Below are 27,168 nucleotides of genomic sequence, written 5' to 3' on the forward strand. Positions count from 1 at the left end.
ACCAAAACAGGATGGGCGATGAGGCCAGAGGAGACCAGCAGAGAAAGAGTCAAAGCAGCCCGAAACCCAGCCAACCAGCTAACGACACAAACGAGCTTTGAAAAATTGAGTGCAGACGAAGCTATATACCCCGATTCCATCCACTCGCCTCATCCCCCTCCCTCCCCCACCGCTCCCCCCTTGTGGCCGTGTCTAGCCCGGCATTAATATTTACATGGCAAATTGTGGCTGGAACTGAGAGGCTTCTCTCGGGGCTCTTCCCTTTTCCCAGTTAGTTCCTTACTTCGTTCGTTTTGGCGGTTTTGTGGATTGCAACTAACAACCAGGACAGACACAAGAACCCCCTCCCCTTCCCTCCCCTGCCCTCTTCAAAGTTAACCAAAAAATTCCACCAGTCGAAAACAGATTTCGGAGAGCAAAATGGTAAAGAACAAGTTACAGAAGAAACGGAACGAATTGCGAAAGGGAATAAGTTTCTTTTGCAGTTGCAGTGGGAAAGGACAAGTGTGGGGGTATGGAAACGAGGACTGCAGCAACTGCCATATCAATTTCCTTCAGCATGTCAACCTTTATTGTTTAAGTAACACTTGAATACATACCTTAGTTGAATGATTAAGTTAATTAATAAGACAAATTAAGAAAATGACCCAGGATATAAAATAAAAATGTACATTATAAAATAAATTTATATTTCATAAAAAAACAAAAACATCACCATAGCAGAGTGTCCTAAATTTGAGATTCTAGTCACTGTATTCCCTGTCAATATTTTGCCTATCTTAAGGCAAGGCAACTTGAACAAAACCCTCTTTTTATAAAATCGAATCGTTAGTTTAAAATAGCTCTGTTGTCGCGTCAGCAATAGATAATTAATTTCTGCTCGTTGCAGAACCACAAGCTCAGAGCTTAAATTATCCCTCGGGTCGTCACGAAGCTCTCGACAAAAAGGTTATCAGAAATCAGAGCAGGATTCGCAACCCCCCCTTCCCCCCTTCTGTCCCTTTGGCTTCTTTTTCCTCTGACGAGGCTCCGACAAAGGCAATTTTTATTTGCATATTTTTAGGCGCGCGAATGCGAAATGGGAACACAACGCGTGTAGCTCTCCGAAAGGAGGAAAACACGAGAGGGCAAAGTGGGCGGAGCGGCAGGCCCTGAGAAAATTTTAATTAAAATTTAAATATGCGGCGCGTTGTTGCCGTGCCAAAAGGTTGCCCCCTCCCCTGCACCGCCGCCTCACTTTGCCACCGCCCCTCGAGGGGCGTTCCAGAAAACTGGGACATCGAGCAATGGTGAGGGAAAGCACAAGGCAGTCAAAACAATTGCAGGACCCTCTCAAAGGTGAAGCGCCAACAAGTTTCAATTTTTATTATTTTTCTTAAGTTGCTTCTCGCTCTGGACGCCGGAAATTGTCAATTTTCTTAATTTTGTAAACATTTTAATGGAGAAAAGTTGTTGCCGCTGTTGTTTTTTAGTTGTTTGGAAATGTGATTTGCATGTAAATAAAATTAGTTCATTTGTCCAGGCTTCTTCTTAAAGAAAACACTCTCAACTTTTGCCCGGCAGTGTTTAAAGATGATGAGGAAAAGTTCGAGCTATTGCCACACCCACCAGCCAGATTGTAGGCGTTTGCTTGGAGCAAGATAAACAACAACGACAACTAGAAATGCGAGGATAAACAAATGTTCTACGTGGCACAGGTGTTTCAAATGGCAAACCGAGTCCTGTGGGAGTGCAACAAATTCAACGCTAAATAAAGACACCGATACGCGTGTGTGGTAGTGACAAATCGTGGCTACACTAAGAGAATATGTTTATTATTAGTAGAAAGCAAAATAAACATGGGTAGTTAATCAAAATCTTTTTATTGAAAATGCCTTTACCAAAAACAATTTTCAATAAAAATCTAACTGCGAGCAAAACTTGCATCTCGTATGTATCTCAATTTGTGTTTTCTTATTTTAAAAATTTAATAAATTCAGTTAGATTATTCAAATTATTAATTTGGATTCAATATTTCTCTCTGTACAATTGTGAGCAGAGCATAGAACATGAGCAAAAACAAATAGCAAAACATTTGTCGCTTTTAGGCCATAGAAGGGAGGGGGCGGAATCAAAAGCTCGCCTTGCATATGTAATGTGCGTCATTATGAAGCACAGCTTAACACCTATTTAGGTGCTAGAAAGAGACAAGAACTGCTAGTTCTTCGCCGAGTGAGTGAGATAGAGAATGGCGCAAAAATTCGAAGGAAAAGACTAATTTAATGTCGTAGCATTATGGGGATTTGCATAGAACGACGATAATAACGATAACCGTAAAGACACTTTCTCGCCATATGGTAAACCTTTAAATATGTATGAGCCCAGACCGAAGGTTGGTGCACTGCAGGTAATGATGGGGAATAAAATGAATATTAAAGTCACAAAATATACAGAAACAAAAAAGGGAAATAAATAAAGATTTTAATAAATGAATAGGAAAAGGAGGATTGAAAAGTATCTCACAGATAGCATTGTAAGTGATACCAAAAGAAGGCTTCCTTAAAATACTTTCTTTTTACGTCGTTATATTTTCTCGAAGAAAAAAATTGTTTGTTGTATAACATTAGATTTGAAACGCTTTATGCCGATGAATGGTCTTTTATGCCCTTCCCTTTCCCAATATAAAGAAAGATATGCAGAGGATCTTCCTTGACATGATATTTCCTAGATCGAAGTCAATAGACATTAAATTGGTTTGCTCTTAGACATTTGTAATTCGAAATAAAAAGCTAAAATAAGTAATATACTATTATGCTTCTTTTTGAGTTAACAATGAGGAGGCTATCCATAGAAGTTTACTTTATAAATCTAAATTCTTTTCCTTTACCATACCCAATCATTTTAAATTTTTGCCAAAATTGCAACCTAAAAGAATTTTCCGAAATCCGTAATAAACCTCTGCCAGCTACACCCCGCCAAATGCCGTTCAATAACACCACATTGCTCATCCGTTTTTCTTCTTTTCCGGATTCCTTCGAGATGGCATTCTTTGAAATGTCATGGTATCCGTTCCCCTGACACTCTCGCACGGTTGTCAACATGTCGGCACCAAGAACTGCTTATCCACTTCCTTTGGCACCATTTCCCATCGACTTTGCTCTCCCCAATTTCCCCTCGCCCGCGTAATTGTCTCCAGCAGATGCCTCACCCGCAAGGTCGTCAAAGGCGCCTGTCATATGGCACAGGTGCACTAATATGTCGAATGTGTGCTTGCAATCCCACAACCCACAATCCTGCTTTTTTCCACAGAACCTTTTCTGTGTTGTTACTGTGGTTTCCATTCTCGGATTACACGAACTGATATTTTTCGCAATTTAAATTGACATATTCGCCCTAAAACAGTTGCACAAATTGGAATTAATTTAAGGAGGACAAATAATATGGAGTAAAAGTTGTAGAGGGAGGATACTCTTGCCAAAAACCATTCTTTAGACTGCACTTTGTCAGTTTTTGTCAGTTGTACTCGGTTGAGTTCAATGGAAAAGTATTCCGCCACCTACTCCGAACATCCCCGCTAACTCTACTTTGAAATGGTTCTACTTCTTGCTTGTTTTCTTTATACCCATTTTCTTTTGCTTTAGCCTAAGTTTTTCCATAGTTTGTAGAGCAAGTAAAATTACAGTCTTTGTCAAATACAGTTGATGGCAGGCAGAATCTCTAAAAGTTTAAATCGAATTGAAGAAAGCGATGAAAATAGGTAAAAAAGAGAAGAGGAGGCGAAGATTGTTGCCCAATTGCTGATAATGACTACGATGATAATAGTAATCAGACCGTCAAAGTGTGTTGGAGCTGCAGAAATTGAAGTCTAGTCAGAGGCCAGATAATCAATTATGTATAAAGCCAAGAGGAAACTACACAAAAGGCAAAATGCGGAACTTGCTTGTCACAGCAATAAAACAAAATGAAATGCAGTAAAGAAAGCAAAATAAAAGAGGAGGTTGGTCAGGCAGAAGGCTGCATAATTTTGCAAGGCCATTGACTGATTATGAGCGCCTCACTGAACGCTGATTTATGCACAAGACTTTAGGGGAAAATCCGAAGAAACGGCGAATGAAATTACAATGACAAATTAATGAAAATGAGCAGAAGAAAAGAGAAGGTAAGGGGAGAAACAAAAACAACCCAGGCGCCTAGGAAATTATGAAAATGACCAAGACAAAAATGAGGAAGCAAAATAACTTCGTTAGACACACTTGTATATACTCTTGAGCTATTACTCAATTAAAGATATGAAAACAAACTTGATATAACTGATAACTTTAATTATGGAGTATTTCGACAGAGATTGAACTTGACAAATAAATCACATACATTTGCAGTATAGAGTTTAAGATGCACAACAATCATCGGAACAACATTATAGAACCTCTCAAAGAGTATACAAACTACAATACGAAAGAATAAAAGAAAGGGGCAATGAAACTCACTGTGTCACAATTTATAATTTTTTTATGACTAAGCCGGCGCCCAGTGAAACGCCACTATTATTTTATCTGAAGAACACATGATGACGGAGTTGTATCAGCTTGCACACGAGGCAAATGAATGCTTAGGAAATTACCTTAGTTACCTCAGAAAAAACCACTCTTTATCCGCAGCATAATAAAACATCCATAAAATTGTATTTATCTATTAAACTAAAGGGAAGCTTCTGTTTAGGCTATTCATGCTACAGAGAGTTCTTTTTAGTGATTTTTTAAAGGATAAGAAAATTTGTATTCTTCCTTAACTTTAGCTTTAAATTCCTTTAACCCTATTCATAACATATTAAACCTCTAAGGATATTTTTAGTACACAATTTAATTTCTGAAAACTCATCTTTTTATACCCTTGCAGAGGGTATTATAATTTTGGTCAGAAGTTTGTAACGCAGTGAAGGAGACGTTTCCGACCCCATAAATTATATATATTCTTGATCAGGATCAATAGGGGAGTCGATATAGCCATGTCCGTCTGTCCGTCTGTCCGTCTGTTTCAATACCGTTTGCGAGCTCAGTTTAAAAGCTAGCGATCTGAAACTTTCACAATCGTCCTAAAACATGTGTACGCAGATCAAGTTTGAAAATCGCCCCGATCGGACGTCTATATCCTATAGCTCCCATAGGAACAATTGGATATATCTTGCAAGAATTTATGATATTTCGCGCAGTGTAAAAGCTATTGACATAAATCTTTCCAAATCTTATTTTTTTATGCGTACCTTGATCAGGGTAAAAGCGCGTGACGATCGGACGTCTATATCCTATAGCTCCCATTGGAACAATAGGGTAAAATCGGTCCAAATTTTATGTTTTTCAGAATATTTCGCGATGTGTAAAAGCTATTGCTGTACATTTTTTCAAATCGTATTTTTTTATGCATTCATTCATCAAGGTAAAAGCGCGTGCTGATCGGACGTCTATATCCTATAGCTCCCATAGGAACAATACGGTGAAATCGGTCAAAATTTCATGTTTTTTAGAATACTTCGCGCAGTGTATAAGCTATTGACACACATTTTTCCAAGTCTTATTTATTTACGCATACCTTGATCAGGGTAAAAGCGCTTGCCGATTGGACGTCTATATCGTATAGCTTCCGTAGGAAAAATTGTTAAAGGCTGCGAAAATATCCCTTTTTTCCCTATTTGTATATGACAATTTTGCAGTATAAAAGCTATTGGCATGAAACTATGCAATTTATCTAATTTATTTATGTACACCTTGCTCAGGGTAAAAGTTGCTGCCAATCAGACAAGTACATACTACATCCGCTATTTAAAAATTAAATTAATTACGTATAGCTAATCTTTTTATACCCTTGCAGAGGGTATTATAATTTTGGTCAGAAGTTTGTAACGCAGTGAAGGAGACGTTTCCGACCCCATAAAGTATATATATTCTTGATCAGGATCAATAGGGGAGTCGATATAGCCATGTCCGTCTGTCCGTCTGTCCGTCTGTCCGTCTGTTTCAATACCGTTTGCGAGCTCAGTTTAAAAGCTAGCGATCTGAAACTTTCACAATCGTCCTAAAACATGTGTACGCAGATCAAGTTTGAAAATCGCCCCGATCGGACGTCTATATCCTATAGCTCCCATAGGAACAATTGGATATATCTTGCAAGAATTTATGATATTTCGCGCAGTGTAAAAGCTATTGACATTAATCTTTACAAATCGTATTTTTTATGCATACCTTGATCAGGGTAAAAGCGCGTGGCGATCGGACGTCTATATCCTATAGCTCCCATAGGAACAATAGGGTAAAATCGGTTAAAATTTAATGATTTTTAGGATATTTCGCGCAGTGTAAAAGCTATTGACATAAATCTTTCCAAATCTTATTTTTTTATGCGTACCTTGATCAGGGTAAAAGCGCGTGACGATCGGACGTCTATATCCTATAGCTCCCATAGGAACAATAGGGTAAAATCGGTCCAAATTTGATGTTTTTCAGAATATTTCGCGATGTGTAAAAGCTATTGCTGTACATTTTTTCAAATCGTATTTTTTTATGCATTCATTCATCAAGGTAAAAGCGCGTGCTGATCGGACGTCTATATCCTATAGCTCCCATAGGAACAATACGGTGAAATCGGTCAAAATTTCATGTTTTTTAGAATATTTCGCGCAGTGTATAAGCTATTGACACACATTTTTCCAAGTCTTATTTATTTACGCATACCTTGATCAGCGTAAAAGCGCTTGCCGATTGGACGTCTATATCGTATAGCTTCCGTAGGAAAAATTGTTAAAGGCTGCGAAAATATCCCTTTTTCCCTATTTGTATATGACAATTTTGCAGTATAAAAGCTATTGGCATGAAACTATGCAATTTATCTAATTTATTTATGTACACCTTGCTCAGGGTAAAAGTTGCTGCCAATCAGACAAGTACATACTACATCCGCTATTTAAAAATTAAATTAATTACGTATAGCTAATCTTTTTATACCCTTGCAGAGGGTATTATAATTTTGGTCAGAAGTTTGTAACGCAGTGAAGGAGACGTTTCCGACCCTATAAAGTATATATATTCTTGATCAGGATCAATAGGGGAGTCGATATAGCCATGTCCGTCTGTCCGTCTGTCCGTCTGTTTCAATACCGTTTGTGAGCTCAGTTTAAAAGCTAGCGATCTGAAACTTTCACAATCGTCCTAAAACATGTGTACGCAGATCAAGTTTGAAAATCGCCCCGATCGGACGTCTATATCCTATAGCTCCCATAGGAACAATTGGATATATCTTGCAAGAATTTATGATATTTCGCGCAGTGTAAAAGCTATTGACATTAATCTTTACAAATCGTATTTTTTTATGCATACCTTGATCAGGGTAAAAGCGCGTGGCGATCGGACGTCTATATCCTATAGCTCCCATAGGAACAATAGGGTAAAATCGGTTAAAATTTAATGATTTTTAGGATATTTCGCGCAGTGTAAAAGCTATTGACATAAATCTTTCCAAATCTTATTTTTTTATGCGTACCTTGATCAGGGTAAAAGCGCGTGACGATCGGACGTCTATATCCTATAGCTCCCATAGGAACAATAGGGTAAAATCGGTCCAAATTTGATGTTTTTCAGAATATTTCGCGATGTGTAAAAGCTATTGCTGTACATTTTTTCAAATCGTATTTTTTTATGCATTCATTCATCAAGGTAAAAGCGCGTGCTGATCGGACGTCTATATCCTATAGCTCCCATAGGAACAATACGGTGAAATCGGTCAAAATTTCATGTTTTTTAGAATATTTCGCGCAGTGTATAAGCTATTGACACACATTTTTCCAAGTCTTATTTATTTACGCATACCTTGATCAGCGTAAAAGCGCTTGCCGATTGGACGTCTATATCGTATAGCTTCCGTAGGAAAAATTGTTAAAGGCTGCGAAAATATCCCTTTTTCCCTATTTGTATATGACAATTTTGCAGTATAAAAGCTATTGGCATGAAACTATGCAATTTATCTAATTTATTTATGTACACCTTGCTCAGGGTAAAAGTTGCTGCCAATCAGACAAGTACATACTACATCCGCTATTTAAAAATTAAATTAATTACGTATAGCTAATCTTTTTATACCCTTGCAGAGGGTATTATAATTTTGGTCAGAAGTTTGTAACGCAGTGTCCGTCTGTTTCAATACCGTTTGCGAGCTCAGTTTAAAAGCTAGCGATCTGAAACTTTCACAGTCGTCCTAAAACAAGTGTACGCAGATCAAGTTTGAAAACCGCCCCGATCGGATGTCTATATCCTATAGCTCCCATAGGAACAATCGGATATAACTTGCAAGAATGGAAGATATTTCGCGCAGTGTAAAAGCTATTGACATAAATCTTTCCAAATCTTATTTTTTTTTATGCGTACCTTGATCAGAGTAAAAGCGCGTGTCTATATCTATATATGTAAAAGCGGACGTCTATATCCTATGGCTCCCATAGGAACAAAAGGGTAAAATCGGTTAAAATTGAATGATTTTTAGGATATTTCACGCAGTATACAAGCTATTGACATGAATCTTTCCAAATCCTATTTTTTTATGCATACATTGATCAAGGTGAATGCGCGTGCCGATCGGACGTCTATATCCTATAGCTCCCATAGGAACAATAGGGTGAAATCGGTCCAAATTTGATGATTATCAGAATATTTCGCGCAGTGTGTAAGCTACTAACATACAATTTTCCAATTCTTATTTATTTACGCATATCTTGATTAGGGTAAAAGCGCTTGCCGCTCGGAAGTCTATATCTTAAAGGAGATAGGAAAAATTGTTAAAGGCTGCGAAAGTATCCCTTTTTTTCTATTTGTATATGACATTTTTGCAGTATAAAAGCAATTGACTTGAAACGATGCAAATCTAGTTTACTTATGTATACCTTATTCCTTTCGCTACTTTTTCACTTTTAGCAATTTGTCAAAGTCTGCAAGGGTATTAAAACTTCGGCTTGCCGAAGTTAGCTTCCGTCCTCGTTATTTATAGAAAGGCAAATCTAAAATGCCATGAGATTCTTAGAGGTATGTATATTTTAACCGCATGAAAAAAACGGGAAATTCTTTTTTCATCCTTGCCTTTTCTTTTGTGAGCGTTTTTCCTTTCGTTAAACTTAACCAAGCTTTTGTGTAATTTAATTGCCGAGTGGGTGAGTGTTCCTGAGTTTTTAAAAGGGTTAGTCGGTCCTTTTCCAATAGCATGGGGTGGTATGATTCGCGTGGTTGGACATCCTTGGACAAATTTAAGCAGAGCAATATTTTGAATAAATATAAACCGAAACCATTTACATGAGTTGGGAGAGAAAAAACGGTTTAATTGGCCGTCGTCTTTAAAAGCTTTTTGTTATTCGCAAAAGTCTAGCTTAATTAATTGCAACAAGTTCAGGTAACCTACTCCTCCCTCTTCATAATCAACACGCGAGAGGCGTTGCGCCACCGTCGTCGTCACTACTTGTTTACATTAAAACGTTCTTAATTCACCTGGCACCCCCCCACTTCCTCAGGTTTGTCCCATGGCAAAGCCCACGAAGTCTTGGTTCCCTCGAGTCAAAAAAGTTATCAATGCCACCCGTGCTGAGCTTGGTTTTCTAGAGCGAATCATATCCACCCCCACCCAGCGGAAAACTGGCAAAAAGATGTGGAAACGAGATGGAGATGCCGAAAAACGAGTCAAGGAAAACAAAAATTTGAAATGCAAGCAAACGTTATAAATATGTATGGTATATAAATATATATGGCAATTGCCGAGTACTGGCGGGGGAAAAGAGGAGAATTATGGTACATAGCGGAGTCAGAAATTGGATTATATTTTCCAAATGGTTTCTTTTAGTCGTAAATGGCATATTCATTGAGATTTTTTGTAAGTTCTCTTGCCTTTCGTAAATATAGAAGCTTCAAATTTAAATGAGTTTAATTCTGCGGTATTTCTAACTATAAAACGGGAAAATACCTTAATTTGCACACATCAAAAATATTATATATACACTTTTCACCACCTTTTTTGTGGGGTACAAAATATGCATAACACCCAAAAACAAAATGTTCTGCAAATAAAGGTTTTACAATTCAAAATTCCTGGTTTATATATTTTCTACTCAGTCTTTTACTGTAATATTTCGGTACCTCTCTTTAGGTTCTGTAGTTGAAAGAGTTCCTGTTTTTCCAATTGCTTTCTAGTTTTTGCTGTTACTGCCTGTTTGGTTGCTATTGCTTCATTTTTAGCTTTTTGTTTGATTTATTTTTGTTGCATTTCGAGGCCAACAGCGGGCAAACATGCCACGTACTATCTTCTCTTCAATGCATTGAAATGCGACGCAGACTAGTAAACTTTTCAATGTTGGCTGGTTGGTTCGAGTGTGTGTCTGTTTTCTTTTTTCTTTTTTATACCCTTGCAGAGGGTATTATAATTTTAGTCAAAAGTTTGCAACGCAGTGAAGGAGACATTTCCGACCCTATAAAGTATATATATTCTTGATCAGGATCACCTCCTGAGTTGATATAGCCATGTCCGTCTGTCCGTCTGTCCGTCCGTCTGTCCGTCCGTCTGTCCGTCTGTCCGTCTGTCCGTCTGTCCGTCTGTCCGTCCGTTTCTACGCAAACTAGTCCCTCAGTTTTAAAGCTATCTGCTTGAAACTTTCCCAAAAGTTGTCTTTCTATTGCAGGTAGTATATAAGTCGGAACGAGCCGGATCGGGCCACTATATCATATAGCTGCCATATAACTGAACGATCGGAAATGCCATAACTTTGGTGTTTTTTAAGTTTGGAAGTTGGGATTTTCTATGGGTCTTATTTTTGGCTAATCAATCCGACCTACCAAATTTCATAAGGATCGGACGACTATATCCTATAGCCGCCATATAACTGATTGATCGGAAATGCCATAACTTTGGTGTTTGTAAAGTTAGGAAGTTGGAATTTTCTATGGGTTTTATATTTGGCCAATCAATCCGACCTACCAAATTTCATAAGGATCGGCCGACTATATCTTATAGCTGCCATATAACTGAACGATTGGAAATGACATAACTTTGGTGTTTTTAAAGTTGGGAAGTTGGGACTTTTTATGAGTATTAAGAATGCATCATATGAATAATTTTGGAGAATATAATTTATAGAATATTCTGCAAGGGTATATCAACTTCGGCTCCGCCCGAAGTTAGCTTTCCTTTCTTTTTTCTTTTATCAACAGTTTTTGGCTTTGGTTGTTATTGCTGTTGTGTTTTTCTTGATTTAGTCTGCTCCAACGAGAAAAACCTTCTTTTTTTTTGAGTTCCTACCTTTGGTGGATAAAGTTTTCATCTGTTAAATTGGAATTATAATATTACATTTGGATTGCAATTTGGGTTATGGATAAAAGAAACTTTCTATTCAAATGTTAACAACAAAGAAGTAATGTTGAATATAAAAATCAAATAACACCAGAATTTAATTAAATTATTATGTTTGAAAAAAACGCAAAATGAATCTCAATAATGTTAGGAGAGAATTTTCCATTAGCGCATAAATTCAGCTTAATAAATGTTATTTTTTTTATTTTTTGTGAAATCATGGTCTAAATCAGTAAATTATTTAAAGAAACTCACATGTCTTAAAATAAAGTTTTCAAAGCACAAATGTTGCAAGAATTGATGTGGTAAGATAATATTATTCTCTATTTTGTAAATAAATTTAAAAATTCTTAAGTCAAAACTTACACCCCAAGAACAATTGTCAATAAACTTGAGATCTTAAAATACCTTACTTAAGTTAGATACTTTTTAAGCTTGTCTTTCTTCTCTTTTAAGTCAAATTTTCTCGAAACAAGAAGCGGAAACCAGTTCAGCCATATCTTATTTACGTTGCACATACATTCGCTTTTCTATTTGTTTGCTTGACTTGGGCCTGAAGGTCAAATTTAAAATTGTTTTCCTCACAACAGAGTTTTCCCCTCTTTATGGGTTTCCCTTGCCGTTAGTCTTCTGCTTAACTGAGTTCTAAGGTGCTTATAATGGCTGAAATGGGTAGCAAGCCAAATAAGAGGAAAAATAAGTACGAAGAAACGATTGATAAGAAAACCTTGAAAAATTCAAGAAAGTTGCACGACTAATTAAGTGACTTTTAGTGATAAACAAACACGAAAATAAACTGACGAATCAACATATCTTTCCAATCTATCTATAAATTCCATTTAGGTTAACACGAAATTATCTAAATACGTAATAATCTAATGCAAGACCAAAAGAATTTAGTGCCGATAAACTAAAAATAATCAAATGTACATTCCTAAAGATAATAATAAAATATCTTATGCCTCACCAAATGACAACAATAAAATCTCAATCACACATGCATTTAAACAAAACAAAAAACGTCTACAATTTGAATATGTTCAACAATATGTTGAAAATGTTTATATTCTTTGCCCTGCTTTAGCACAAATACACAGCGCAAAACATGCCAATTTTTAGCGCGAGTAAATGCGCGAAATGAAAAAAATGTGACAAATAAACAAAACAAAGAGTGGATACGGGAAAAAAGACTAGAGTGTGGGTGTAAAAAAAAAAAGAGGAAAGACATAATAAATACAACGCTCAATTGTGTCAACAACGGCAAGTACAATTGTTGGCCGCAAATGCTATGCTCTATCCTCGTCCTCTTTTCTCTTGCTAATGTGGTGTTGCCCCGAGCCGCCCAACAACCTCCCCCTTTTTTTGCAGTCTGTCTGGACACGTTTCACAAACAAATGAATTCGTTAAAATTTATAGTGCACATGCAAATTGCACAGAAAAGCGATTGCGGAGCGAGAAGTTGTTGGTTGAGGACGAGAATGGCATGGTTCAATTTTCGGGGTTAAATGGAAACCAAATTGAAATCGTTGAAAATGCAGGTACTAATATTAGCGATAAACGACCTGAATGCCAAATCGAGGGACGGATGTGGAGACAGGCGGGCACAAAACACTAAAATCAGAACCGCATGAGCGAGCGAATTGTTGTTCACGCTCTATTAAACGGGGTCTCCACAAGGGGAGATGGGGAAATCGGGAGAAATTGGCAACAAAAGGCTGGGCAGAAAGGAAGACAACAGATCCAGACTTTTAGAGCCATTCAACGAGATTAACAACTAGAGAAGAGGTGAGAGTTTTCGCGTTTTGTGCACCTCCATCATGAAATGCTAGGTCGACTAAAAGCTTTCTGGTGGCTTGCACTTGGCTGGAATGAGAAATGAATCGTTAGCACGGTCTTTCATTTCAAACATATGGGGATGCACATAAAAGAAATCACTTTAAATTTTCAGGATCGATCCTAATAAGGAATATATTTTCTTACTTACAGAACAAAAATAAAAGAAATGCAAAAAAAAAAAAATTAATAGAAACATAAATAAGTAATAAGTAAAAATTAATCTTCGATTATCCTCGATAATGTGTTAAATACACTTATAAGTGTAAGAACCATTTTTATCGCGATGTGTATGGTTTGGACCAAATTGACCTTTGAACTTAATTTTTCTGCCTATCGCACAACTTCATGTATACCGAGACACGTGATTAGGGTCAATGGTTTACAACAGTCCAAGACATATCTTGAACACGTAACAGGAGATGAGTATAAGGCTCTCTTAAAATTTTGCACCTTCAAATCAATTTGCCCAATTAACCTTAGTTACCATAAATCTGTTATGAACTCATTGTTTATTGAATTAAAGTCAGAAAGCAGAGAGAGGAAGTGGAAGTCGATAGAGGAGCTGTAAAACCAATTGGGGGCTGAGCTCTACCACCATTTATTTATTTCTTCTACTTTGCCCTTTTTCTTTTGGCCTCTTTCGATTGTTTTAGACTTTTATCAACGTCTTCACATCTTCGCCCAGTTGGTTCTGACTCTTTTCAATTTATATCTCTTTTTTCTGTTTTTGGGCATCAACTTTACCGCCATTTGTTTTTATTATTTATGCTGCTGTTCGTTTGCCATTTGCAATTCGGGGTTTGTTTCTGTGTGAAGGTCGCGGTGCTGGCACTTCCACCACAAATACCCCCTTAATCGCTCCCCATACAAATTTATTTCAAGATGAGAGGTTCATAAATTATAATGGATTTGTTTACCTTTCGCTTATTGCTTTTGCGATTTATTGATTTAACATTGTATGCAATTAATTAAATGGTACAAATCTCGTAATTTCACAAATAGAATCAATAATACTGTAGTCACCGTAAACATGTTGCTTTTCAAAAAGTTTTGGTTGTTCTTTGAAATCAAGAACACTTTAACCACACTTTATAAATCACCCAATCCTCTCACAGACAAAATTAAAAAAAAACAGATTTTTATACCCTTGCAGAGGGTATTATAATTTCAGTCAAAAGTTTGCAACGCAGTGAAGGAGACATTTCCGACCCTATAAAGTATATATATTCTTGATCAGCATCACCAGGAGAGTCGATCTAGCCATGTCCGTCTGTCCGTCTGTCCGTCCGTCTGTCCGTCCGTCTGTCCGTCTGTCCGTCTGTCCGTCTGTCCGTCTGTCCGTCCGTTTCTACGCAAACTAGTCGCTCAGTTTTAAAGCTATCTGCTTGAAACTTTCCCAAAAGTTGTATTTCTATTGCAGGTAGTATATAAGTCGGAACGAGCCGGATCGGGCCACTATATCATATAGCTGCCATATAACTGAACGATCGGAAAAGCCATAACTTTGGTGTTTTTAAAGTTAGGAAGTTGGGATTTTCTATGGGTTTTATTTTTGGCTAATCAATCCGACCTACCAAATTTCATAAGGATCGGACGACTATATCCTATAGCCGCCATATAACTGATTGATCGGAAAAGCCATAACTTTGGTGTTTTTAAAGTTAGGAAGTTGGGATTTTCTATGGGTTTTATTTTTGGCTAATCAATCCGACCTACCAAATTTCATAAGGATCGGCCGACTATATCTTATAGCTGCCATATAACTGAACGATTGGAAATGACATAACTTTGGTGTTTTTAAAGTTAGGAAGTTGGGACATTTTATGAGTATTAAGAATACATCATATGAATAATTTTGGACAATATAATTTATAAAATATTCTGCAAGGGTATATCAACTTCGGCTCCGCCCGAAGTTAGCTTTCCTTTCTTGTTTTAAAAAAAAATAATCTCCTATTCTTATATTTGTATTATATTTTGCACATAAGTCGGTCAGTTTTAGAGCTCAGTGCAATATCTACTATTTCCCCTCATTGTTTGTTATTAATAATGCAGGTATATTAATATACACAGGTATATTCTTCACAATCTGTGGTCCCACTTTTCATTCTTACTCCAAAATGTTTACTCGCTATTTTTGCAGTTAGACCTCACGTAGGTGAATGAAAGGGGAAGCTAAATAAGAAGAAGGACCCAACTTAAAATGTTTATCAAAGGCACAAAAGCCCATTATTAATTACTAAGCGGATTTAATTAAATGCACTTGTCGAAGTGTACACCCACTCTGCACATCCTTTACAGAAAACTTTGCACTCGGAACTAAAGCAATCGGACTAAATGTTCTTTTCTTAAAAGATTTTTTCATAACTCCTGCTCTATTTTGTCAAATGGTATCTATAGGGTGTAACACCATTTTTATACCCTTGCAGAGGGTATTATAATTTTGGTCAGAAGTTTGTAACGCAGTGAAGGAGACGTTTCCGACCCCATAAAGTATATATATTCTTGATCAGGATCAATAGGGGAGTCGATATAGCCATGTCCGTCTGTCCGTCTGTCCGTCTGTCCGTCTGTTTCAATACCGTTTGCGAGCTCAGTTTAAAAGCTAGCGATCTGAAACTTTCACAATCGTCCTAAAACATGTGTACGCAGATCAAGTTTGAAAATCGCCCCGATCGGACGTCTATATCCTATAGCTCCCATAGGAACAATTGGATATATCTTGCAAGAATTTATGATATTTCGCGCAGTGTAAAAGCTATTGACATTAATCTTTACAAATCGTATTTTTTTATGCATACCTTGATCAGGGTAAAAGCGCGTGGCGATCGGACGTCTATATCCTATAGCTCCCATAGGAACAATAGGGTAAAATCGGTTAAAATTTAATGATTTTTAGGATATTTCGCGCAGTGTAAAAGCTATTGACATAAATCTTTCCAAATCTTATTTTTTTATGCGTACCTTGATCAGGGTAAAAGCGCGTGACGATCGGACGTCTATATCCTATAGCTCCCATAGGAACAATAGGGTAAAATCGGTCCAAATTTGATGTTTTTCAGAATATTTCGCGATGTGTAAAAGCTATTGCTGTACATTTTTTCAAATCGTATTTTTTTATGCATTCATTCATCAAGGTAAAAGCGCGTGCTGATCGGACGTCTATATCCTATAGCTCCCATAGGAACAATACGGTGAAATCGGTCAAAATTTCATGTTTTTTAGAATATTTCGCGCAGTGTATAAGCTATTGACACACATTTTTCCAAGTCTTATTTATTTACGCATACCTTGATCAGCGTAAAAGCGCTTGCCGATTGGACGTCTATATCGTATAGCTTCCGTAGGAAAAATTGTTAAAGGCTGCGAAAATATCCCTTTTTCCCTATTTGTATATGACAATTTTGCAGTATAAAAGCTATTGGCATGAAACTATGCAATTTATCTAATTTATTTATGTACACCTTGCTCAGGGTAAAAGTTGCTGCCAATCAGACAAGTACATACTACATCCGCTATTTAAAAATTAAATTAATTACGTATAGCTAATCTTTTTATACCCTTGCAGAGGGTATTATAATTTTGGTCAGAAGTTTGTAACGCAGTGAAGGAGACGTTTCCGACCCTATAAAGTATATATATTCTTGATCAGGATCAATAGGGGAGTCGATATAGCCATGTCCGTCTGTCCGTCTGTCCGTCTGTTTCAATACCGTTTGTGAGCTCAGTTTAAAAGCTAGCGATCTGAAACTTTCACAATCGTCCTAAAACATGTGTACGCAGATCAAGTTTGAAAATCGCCCCGATCGGACGTCTATATCCTATAGCTCCCATAGGAACAATTGGATATATCTTGCAAGAATTTATGATATTTCGCGCAGTGTAAAAGCTATTGACATTAATCTTTACAAATCGTATTTTTTTATGCATACCTTGATCAGGGTAAAAGCGCGTGGCGATCGGACGTCTATATCCTATAGCTCCCATAGGAACAATAGGGTAAAATCGGTTAAAATTTAATGATTTTTAGGATATTTCGCGCAGTGTAAAAGCTATTGACATAAATCTTTCCAAATCTTATTTTTTTATGCGTACCTTGATCAGGGTAAAAGCGCGTGACGATCGGACGTCTATATCCTATAGCTCCCATAGGAACAATAGGGTAAAATCGGTCCAAATTTGATGTTTTTCAGAATATTTCGCGATGTGTAAAAGCTATTGCTGTACATTTTTTCAAATCGTATTTTTTTATGCATTCATTCATCAAGGTAAAAGCGCGTGCTGATCGGACGTCTATATCCTATAGCTCCCATAGGAACAATACGGTGAAATCGGTCAAAATTTCATGTTTTTTAGAATATTTCGCGCAGTGTATAAGCTATTGACACACATTTTTCCAAGTCTTATTTATTTACGCATACCTTGATCAGCGTAAAAGCGCTTGCCGATTGGACGTCTATATCGTATAGCTTCCGTAGGAAAAATTGTTAAAGGCTGCGAAAATATCCCTTTTTCCCTATTTGTATATGACAATTTTGCAGTATAAAAGCTATTGGCATGAAACTATGCAATTTATCTAATTTATTTATGTACACCTTGCTCAGGGTAAAAGTTGCTGCCAATCAGACAAGTACATACTACATCCGCTATTTAAAAATTAAATTAATTACGTATAGCTAATCTTTTTATACCCTTGCACAGGGTATTATAATTTTGGTCAGAAGTTTGTAACGCAGTGTCCGTCTGTTTCAATACCGTTTGCGAGCTCAGTTTAAAAGCTAGCGATCTGAAACTTTCACAGTCGTCCTAAAACAAGTGTACGCAGATCAAGTTTGAAAACCGCCCCGATCGGATGTCTATATCCTATAGCTCCCATAGGAACAATCGGATATAACTTGCAAGAATGGAAGATATTTCGCGCAGTGTAAAAGCTATTGACATAAATCTTTCCAAATCTTATTTTTTTTATGCGTACCTTGATCAGAGTAAAAGCGCGTGTCTATATCTATATATGTAAAAGCGGACGTCTATATCCTATAGCTCCCATAGGAACAAAAGGGTAAAATCGGTTAAAATTGAATGATTTTTAGGATATTTCACGCAGTATACAAGCTATTGACATGAATCTTTCCAAATCCTATTTTTTTATGCATACATTGATCAAGGTGAAAGCGCGTGCCGATCGGACGTCTATATCCTATAGCTCCCATAGGAACAATAGGGTGAAATCGGTCCAAATTTGATGATTATCAGAATATTTCGCGCAGTGTGTAAGCTACTAACATACAATTTTCCAATTCTTATTTATTTACGCATATCTTGATTAGGGTAAAAGCGCTTGCCGCTCGGAAGTCTATATCTTAAAGGAGATAGGAAAAATTGTTAAAGGCTGCGAAAGTATCCCTTTTTTTCTATTTGTATATGACATTTTTGCAGTATAAAAGCAATTGACTTGAAACGATGCAAATCTAGTTTACTTATGTATACCTTATTCCTTTCGCTACTTTTTCACTTTTAGCAATTTGTCAAAGTCTGCAAGGGTATTAAAACTTCGGCTTGCCGAAGTTAGCTTCCGTCCTCGTTTTTTTCAAAACGAGTGCCTTATATGCGTGTTTGCAGTTGTTTTTCTGGCTGTGCGCATCTTAATTGATGATGCCAAGGATACACAGCTTTGACGGCAATAGGGAGTAGACAGCTCAAGGCTGGCTGATGGAGGACACGCAAAAGGCAAGCAAACATAATGCGTACATATATCGAGGGGTTGGAAGGTGTGCATGGTGGTAGACTCCCATCCCAGACACTCTTCCCATCTCGATTTCACTTCCATTCAATTCCACATCTCACATTCTGTCATTTTGTATGGTATGTGGCTGAAAGGTAATCTCTGACAACTTTAACACCTCGATGAACTTCAACCTCGTCGACGTATTTCGAAACATAACGAATCGTTTTAATTAACCTCGAAGCGAAAGCATATAACAAATCCGTCGTGTCTCAATGTGTGCAATTAATTTTTTTTTGGTATCCTTTAGCATTTAATTAAACTTTAAGCGCCAATTGTATAAATAGCGCACTGTCGACATGGCGAGCTAACAAAAACTTTATCAAAGTGCTGAAAAAAACTACAAATATTTTAGATTTTACGACCTTTACCTTTTTACAAAGGTATTTTTAAACAGATTAAAAGGTTGCTAGGGAAAATAGGAAAATTCATTTAATTGAGTGTAAATCTAAAGTGTAAGTTTTATTTTTAATTTGCTTTATATGTTTAAAAATCAACGATTTTTGTCAAAATGTCTGTATAAAAGCTCGATTAAAAAATTTAAAATTGACAGGATTTATAGTATGGCAATCCATGTTCAAGTTAGCCGATCAAAATCTAAAAATAGTTGAAGCTTTCTGCACTTTTTTTCAAGAGCTTAGCAAATCCCGAAATGCACTTTAACTTTAACTTTTTGCACAGCGTAAAGGGTGAATCGAATGGGTGGAATGCTAATGCGGTGCACACGCCATTTGGCGCTTTGTATTTGGGCAGTGACGCCATTTTGCATCGGCCTTGATGTTGGCGCCACTAAAAGGACGCGGTTTGGGTAATGTGACCCACAATACACCCATTAAAACCAGAAGGGAGATGCCTTGATGGAGTGCCAAAAGTAGCAACCGATTTGATAGTATCGTGGGGGATTTAATGGTGGTTCTTAAATTTGATTGTCCATGAATTTGGCAGACCTTCAATGTAATATTTTTTTGTCAAAGCGGAAGGAGCAAGGACGAACCGGAAATGAATTTATTCATGCCCACATGCAGATATAGCAATGCTTATATGTAAAATATTATTGCAGTCAATATCCAGGGGAATTTGGTTTTTCAATGTTGGTTTTTTTTAATGTTACAATTTTCATAACATTAACTCCATTGGCTTTATTGCCAAAGTATGTATTTAAGCAAATTACAGGATGGTTTTTCAATTTAGTTTTTGCAAGTTTTCACTAATCACATTACGATAGAAACGAGTTGATTTGATCAATTTCTTTGTCAACATTGCACATTTAAATTTTAAATTTCGAAATCAAACACGATGGGAAACCCAACATAGCAGGATTCGGCCGTTTTTGCCTTGCTTAGCTTTAGTATTTTGATAACTTGGTCTCTAAACTTGACAAGTCAGACTTAATCCATGTTCTTATAATTGCCGTGCCATTTAATTTCCCATTTGCAAGAAAATAACAAAGAAATCCCCCAGTTTGATAGCTTTGTTATCTGGTTCCCAGCTATACTTCAATTGAGTCGATTATATTCATCCGATCATGAGACCGCAGCCCAGTCGAAAGCTGTTCTTCAGGTGATTCATTCGACCGCTGATGGCCAACGAAAACGGCAACGGCTGAAGGCGTTTCTCGAGGACGCCGGCAATGTGCCAATTAGAATCGAGACTGCCGCGGAACACCAGATCTGCCTTGGGAAGATCCACCTGGTAAGCCACCGTGGCCGTGGACTCTTGCAGACGCAGATTCGTCTCCACTTCGACTCCGATCTGTAGCTGTTCACTGGCCTTCTGGTAGTAGCTGAGGTGGAAGCCACCGGGTCCCAAGGTGCACGACCACACCGAATCACCGACGGCATAGCGTCCCACCGCCGATAACACCGCCACCTGGCGACCGGGAACATTCGGTCCGTACTGGTAGGCCAACTCCGTTCCAAGGGCCAATTTCTGGGTGACGGCCTGCAAGTACTGGCATACAATCACTCCGGAGCCCGTCAGAATGCCCGGGTTGCCCAACGTCATGGATATTGTGTAGTCCCGACCGCGATAGTCCCCCGTCAGCTGGGTGGCCACCAACTTCGAGTCCTGAAACTGCGAGGCGAACTTGCACCGCAGTCGAGATGTGAACTGGTGGATCACGTTTGCATTGAGATTGCCCATTGGATCGATCTCACCCAGGAGAACGGGAAAGGCCTCATTGGGACCGTACTGTTTGGTTCCCACATATGTGGCTCCGAAGCGATAGCCACTTGGCGACGACGAATTCATGTTGATGGTGTGCGTCACCTGGAAGTGGTTGCTCAGGCCCTTGTTCAGCATGATCTTGGCGCCTTCGAATGTGTTGGCCTGGATGTCGCGACAGCGACTGTGCAGCTCCTCGACTGTTCCGGGATTGGCCAACTCTTGCGTCTTGCGAGCCTCTGCCTCTAATGCCTCCACAAGCTGAGGCGGCATTCCGGCGGAGGGAGCGGGGGCACCTCCGGCAGTCCCAGTCCGGCGGAAACACGGGAGGAGTCAGCGCCTGCGGTAGACGCCATCACGTTCCCCATTCTTGAATGGTGTGGGTTTTAATGCAATTTACAATTTTAAAGCTGTACCTCTTAAAATCTGTTTCTGTTTCGGCGTCGTATGTGTTGCGAATGCTCAGACATCAAAAAAACAATGAAACTAAAATTATATGCTGCCAAATGTCAGAGAGCTTGAATTCGATTGAATACTCGATACAAACGGTAGCCCTTAAAAACTCAGTAGGAGCGATTGTCAAAGTTTAAAATAGATTGAACAGCTCTAACATAAAAACGAAAAAGAAATTCGAATTTGCCAAGCCACAAAAACCATAAAAACTTTAAGTCTAAAAAAATAAAGTAATATGGAAGTTAAGCTGCATTTTTTTAAGGTTTTTAAATTGAAAGATTTTATGTCCAGTTTGGTTAAGTTAGTGGAAAGACATTATTTCTTGTGAAAACAATCTTAACTTCAGAAAACACAAAACCCTATTATTATTAACACACTTTAATTTATACAAATTTTTAAGCGAATACATGTGTCACATATGAAATTATTGGCTAATTAGTTTTGAAAAGGAAAGAAACCGGCAAGTCGTTAAGAAAGAAATATGGAAAGTATTTATACAACTGCCGCGCACACGCTTTTATATCTTTGTTCCCTTATTACTCCAGTCTCGGTTGGCAGTGACTAAACGCATAGAAGCTTGATTGACCAACTTTTCTAAGCATATCATAACTTCTGGTAGACAAAAAGATACACATGGAACCCCACACATAGAAAGGCATTGACTGGAACTCCTTTCAGTTGGTTAATTCGCCATCCAAAAAAAGAAAAACTTGAATTGGACAAGAGAAATCGCAGTAGAGAAAACCACTGTATTCCATAAATCATGACCATAATTCCATTTCTCATGTGCACAATTCCATTATATGGACGGCGGTGTCATCAAATGCCTTATTAAAGGTTGTTAATCATCCTTATGTAAAGAAAGCACAAGCTGATTACCACCCAAAAGTAATGCTAAAGGCAAGTGACTGTGTGGATTTTGGAATCCTTTTATAAGGCATTCGAAGATAATCCAGTAGAACAGTAGGGCTGCTTTTAATACATCCTTGCTAATAGAAAGATATTTTTTGTTTCCTCAGCATGCTACATATTTTGTTTCCCTAAAATGCTACATTTTCAGCAGCAAACCACAATTTCCTTAATGTAAAGGTTTGTGACAGCGTGTGCAAACCGCAGTGCACAATTAGCACTACATTTTCCTCTCTAAATTTTGAGTGCACACACTAAGGCAAAACATTTTCATACTTTATGGAATTTTGTGGTCCTGAATACAAAGACCTAAACAAAAGGAAACAAACATGTTTGTCAATCATTATTTCTATCTTTAACAGAAACGCGTGAATGGGGTCTAAAATATCGAAGAAAACCAGTGGTAGATTTAAGAATGTGAGGAAATTTCCTTCATACGGCTTAAAATCGGTATTGGGTTCAATATTTTTGTGAACTTTAAGTACACCAAAAGTATATCCTTGCCGCCTCAATATCTTTCCCTCTCGCTTTTGAACACGTGCACTATTAATTTGGCTCATTTAACTAACCGAACATATTAAATGCACGCGTTGTACGCCTCAGGAAAACCACTGAGCGGAAGGGAAAAGTGTCGATGGGTGGTGGGTGGTGGACGCCCAACGAAGGCAAAGCTCATTAACTGCACGCCATTGGCGGTGGGAGATTTCCTTCTCCTCTTTCTGCCTATTAAAGGTTAGTTCCTTAAATGTAAAAGGTTTATCCCTACACAGAGTTCTCCATCGTCAATATTTATGTTCACTTAAATTTATTGCCGTTTGGAAAGTTCGAAATTTATGTGAATGCGAGGCCTTACAATGTGGATATCATTGGGGTAGGTAATAAACGCCGGGAATTGAGTTCAAAAGTGGATCGGGGTCTAAACAAGTGGCTTTGCTTAAAGCATAGAAATTCAGAAAATTTTTAACTTTCCCACAAATTTAAACATTTTTGAAATATCGACGTCAACTAATAATCATATAAATAACTAATCAAATGAAAAAAACTTAGGAACATTAAATAAAAAATAGTATAATTTGTCGATACAAATCTTGACTTTTGTTGTCATAGGGTCAACATTAGGGCACAAAATCCCGAAGCCAGTGCAAGTATTAATTATAAAATTGATGGTGCCCTCTTTTATTTTAACGCGTGACAAACTTTTTGTACATTCACAAACCGAAATCCCCGTAACTTTTAGATTATCATCACCCAAAACTTATACACGCACATACAGAATCGTTAACATAACTTTCAGCTACTTATTGCAAAATCCTCTTAAAGTGACTAAAGTTGCAAGACGGAGAGAAGTGGGAACGCAGCAAAATATACTATATGCCTATCAAGCTCAAGACATCTCCTTCTGGCCCACTCATATACCACAGACTTAATACACTTTTGCGCCCAGAATCGGGAAAGCAAAAGTCGAGCAACTTTATTTTCTCACAAACACAGTAAACAAACTTCATCTGCACCCCCACCAGCCCATGCATACGCATATAAAAAAGCTCATTGACTTGAAGATACAACACAACTTTGCTACAAGTTTCAACTAGCGGAGGATTGAAAAGGGGGGTCAGTCAGGCATGGCTCGCTCAGGGAGAGTGGGTGGAAAACTTGCCAAGAAAATATTGCCGACGACATCCGCTTTCTGTTTGGAGACGCCGCGCATCGCTGCTGGTTGCGTGTCAGAACCCAAAGGCGTTTGGGGACCGTTACAAAAGCTAATAAACGCACACCAACTCACACACAAATGAGCACTCAAAGAAATTATAGAATTTGCGAAGGGAAAAGGTCAAAGGATAACGAAATAATGGAATAAGAGTTTTACCTTCCCTATACAAAAATTAGAAATATTAATCATTAGAAAACTGAGATATTCCTTAGAAATATGGGAGTATTAACTTTTTTGTTTTTCAGACATTTAAAAAATTATATTTGGTTTTTTTGACCGTAAAATTTTATTTACTTAAAAGTTAATAACCGGAATATTTTTTTGGGTGAATATTGGTTGGAATATTTCTGTACAAATCAATAAGTCATTGGACATACCTGTACAGTATTTTTTAATCGGCGTTTTCTGAAAAAAATTAAGAAACATTTTAATATTAAAAACTGTACATATAAGTATACAAATAAATTAGAAAACAACTAAGCCACTTATTCCAAATCAACGCGAATTCTAAATGTTGTATGGTTGTATAGATTAGTATTACAAACTTTGTTGTCAGGAATAATTTGTAACTTCAAAGATTTGGCTAGTTTTCATTTTTTTAAGAAGTTCATAGAACATTTTCAGTGCATTGGTTTTGTTTGCTTGGGTCGCAGGACACACACTCATTGTGTCTCATTTGCGAGAGGCACATTGAATGCAAATGGCGCAAATTCAAATTACAAACCAACAATTTCCGCAATACAGCTGGCTTTGCTGTCGATTTTGTTTCATGGTTTATCCACTTCTCAGCCACCTCAAACCAACCTCTCACACCACCCACTTATACCAATCCAACCCACCCAACGTTCATTGTTTTCCCTCATGTACAGTTAATTGCATGTTTTATGAGGGCATCCGCTTGAAGGGAATGGTGGGGTTTATATTGCTTGTTCTGCCTATTTATCCTGGTCCTTGCGATGTTTTTATTTAATTTGTCATTTTAATGCAGCTTTGTGACTCAAGAACGTCTTAACTTCACAATTTAAATATTTCGTTTTATCCAGAAAAATCCGAAATCGGCATATTTATCCCATTATTGAAAAAATAACTAAAGATGCATGAAAAATGGAAATCATAATTTACGAAGCTTACAAATGTTTTTATAGCCACATCTAAAGTCAACCTTCGATGTAAAGCTTTCATTTTTCAGATTCCTTCGTTGGTAAATTCTTTTATGAAATTGAGCAAAAATGCAATAAAAATCATTTAAACCTTGGAAAGAAAAATATTAAATACATTTTCCTGTTTTCCATCCGCCCTGTCTCTCTGATATCGCTCCTCCCACTTCACCTTTTCCTGGAGCGATACCAAGGACCAGCGCACCTGTGGCGAGGGAAAAAGAGACGGGAGGCAGACGAGGCCATAAATGGTATTTCATTAGCAAATAAATTCACAAAAATGCCTTTCCACACTTCACCCCTCCCTTGTCTTTCCTGTAAACCAAATCAATAACACTCTTCACGCCCACGAAGCTCTTCTTTCAGCAGAGCGTAAACTGTAAATGAAGAGAATAAAATCCAAGGTAACCAAGTGTATGACAAAAGTTACAATTTTTTAAAAAGCAAACATTTGGAATAATTTACTGGACTGTCGTGGCCTAAAGCTTTTTCTTGCTGGCAAATTGGAAATTCAGTGTACACTCGAAACGAAGGGTGGGTACTTGCTGTATTTATTTTCTTTTAGCAAAAAATTGTAAAAAAATACATTTTTTGGACATTTACAGGAAGCTTAAAAATATTGTATTGTATCAATAATTTGGATAGCAAGGACAGATAATTGCAAAACTGGAAAAAAAACTTGAAATAAACTGGCTCTTCTGGAATCAAAAGGCTCTGGATGTTCAACACCAACTCTCTAACTTGAGGGGTCCACATCCATAGTTAGACTCAAAAAAATGACTAGATCAAATCAGTAGCGATCCTTTTTTTTGGTGGCCGATACCGCATTTGACATATAAAACCTCAACGCACAGACTATCAAAATCATTTAAATGCAAAGCGGATTGATTAGTTTTAGCATAGGAGAGTTTTATCAAAAGTGAGAGCTTTTTGTAAAATTTAGCAGAGTCTACACAGAGTCTATATTTAAATGAAATTAATTGAAAATTTTAAAATGACATAAACGCAACCTCACTCTTAAACCTTCTTCATCTTACAAATCTAGTACCATTCTTGCTATTATATTACAAAAGGATATAAAGGAAATAATTTGGTGCAATAAAAACGACTTCAGTTCTATATCCTTTAAATGTAGGAAATCCGAGATTCCCTCGTACAGCATAGGGTGGGCATCAGTCAGAATTCAGCACACAAAGGAGGAGAAAAAATAGAGTGGTGGGAAATTTCATCTTCATTTCCATACTAAAAATCCGACCTAAAAATTTTCATGGATCCGACATGCTCAGAATTGGCCTGCCTGGAGGACGCAGGAGATGAGTCTGCCTGGTAGAGCTGCTGTTGCTGTGTCTGTTACACAATATTACGAATAGGCCTGCTGTAAACAATGAATGCGCCTCCTTCCACCCAACACGTAAATGTAATGCATATTGAGGCCTAAAAAAGGGAAAAGAAGCAAGAAACACAGAACCAAGCCAAAAAATCGAGCAAAAGAACGGGGACAGAGCGTCTAGCGCTTTGACTGTGCCAATTTTCGGAGCGTTGGACGTTCGTTATTTCTCTGATGGTTGAAGGGCAACAGAATTTTCAACAATTTTCCCTCTTTCTATACCTGGTACTCCTCGATTAGCATGTAGGGTATATTATTATGTATATTATGTTAACCCTTTATATTGTGTATACTTCAAAATAACTCGATCTAGCCATATAATGTGGTTTTGGAAAACAATAGCAACACCAACCCTTTTTGAGAAAGTAAAACAATTTAGTTTAACATTTATGCCACTCCCCCTAAACTAGCAAATTTAAAACAA

At 37.5% G+C, this 27,168-nt stretch overlaps 2 protein-coding genes across 4 annotated transcripts in view; both read right to left on the reverse strand.

Moving 5' to 3' along the window:
* LOC108051939 (7SK snRNA methylphosphate capping enzyme bin3) overlaps positions 1–27,168 on the reverse strand; it is a 51,724-nt gene that overhangs the window by 8,055 nt on the left and 16,501 nt on the right. For 2 of the 3 annotated variants that reach the window (XM_044456534.1, XM_044456533.1), the window contains exon 2: positions 24,578–24,605. The exons of the other annotated variant lie outside the window; for it this stretch is intronic. The gene's annotated coding sequence lies outside the window, so the exon portion shown is untranslated. The remainder of the gene's footprint in view (positions 1–24,577; positions 24,606–27,168) is intronic. 3 annotated transcript variants of the gene reach the window in all.
* LOC108051941 (mitochondrial import receptor subunit TOM40 homolog 2) lies at positions 20,132–21,675 on the reverse strand. Its single transcript, XM_017134251.2, is given in 2 exon segments — positions 20,132–21,387; positions 21,390–21,675. Coding segments are annotated over 2 exon segments (1,014 nt in total). The 5' UTR covers positions 21,496–21,675; the 3' UTR covers positions 20,132–20,479.

The sequence above is a fragment of the Drosophila rhopaloa genome, unplaced genomic scaffold (assembly GCF_018152115.1).
Source record: "Drosophila rhopaloa isolate 14029-0021.01 unplaced genomic scaffold, ASM1815211v1 contig_115, whole genome shotgun sequence".
Taxonomy (NCBI): domain Eukaryota; kingdom Metazoa; phylum Arthropoda; class Insecta; order Diptera; family Drosophilidae; genus Drosophila; species Drosophila rhopaloa.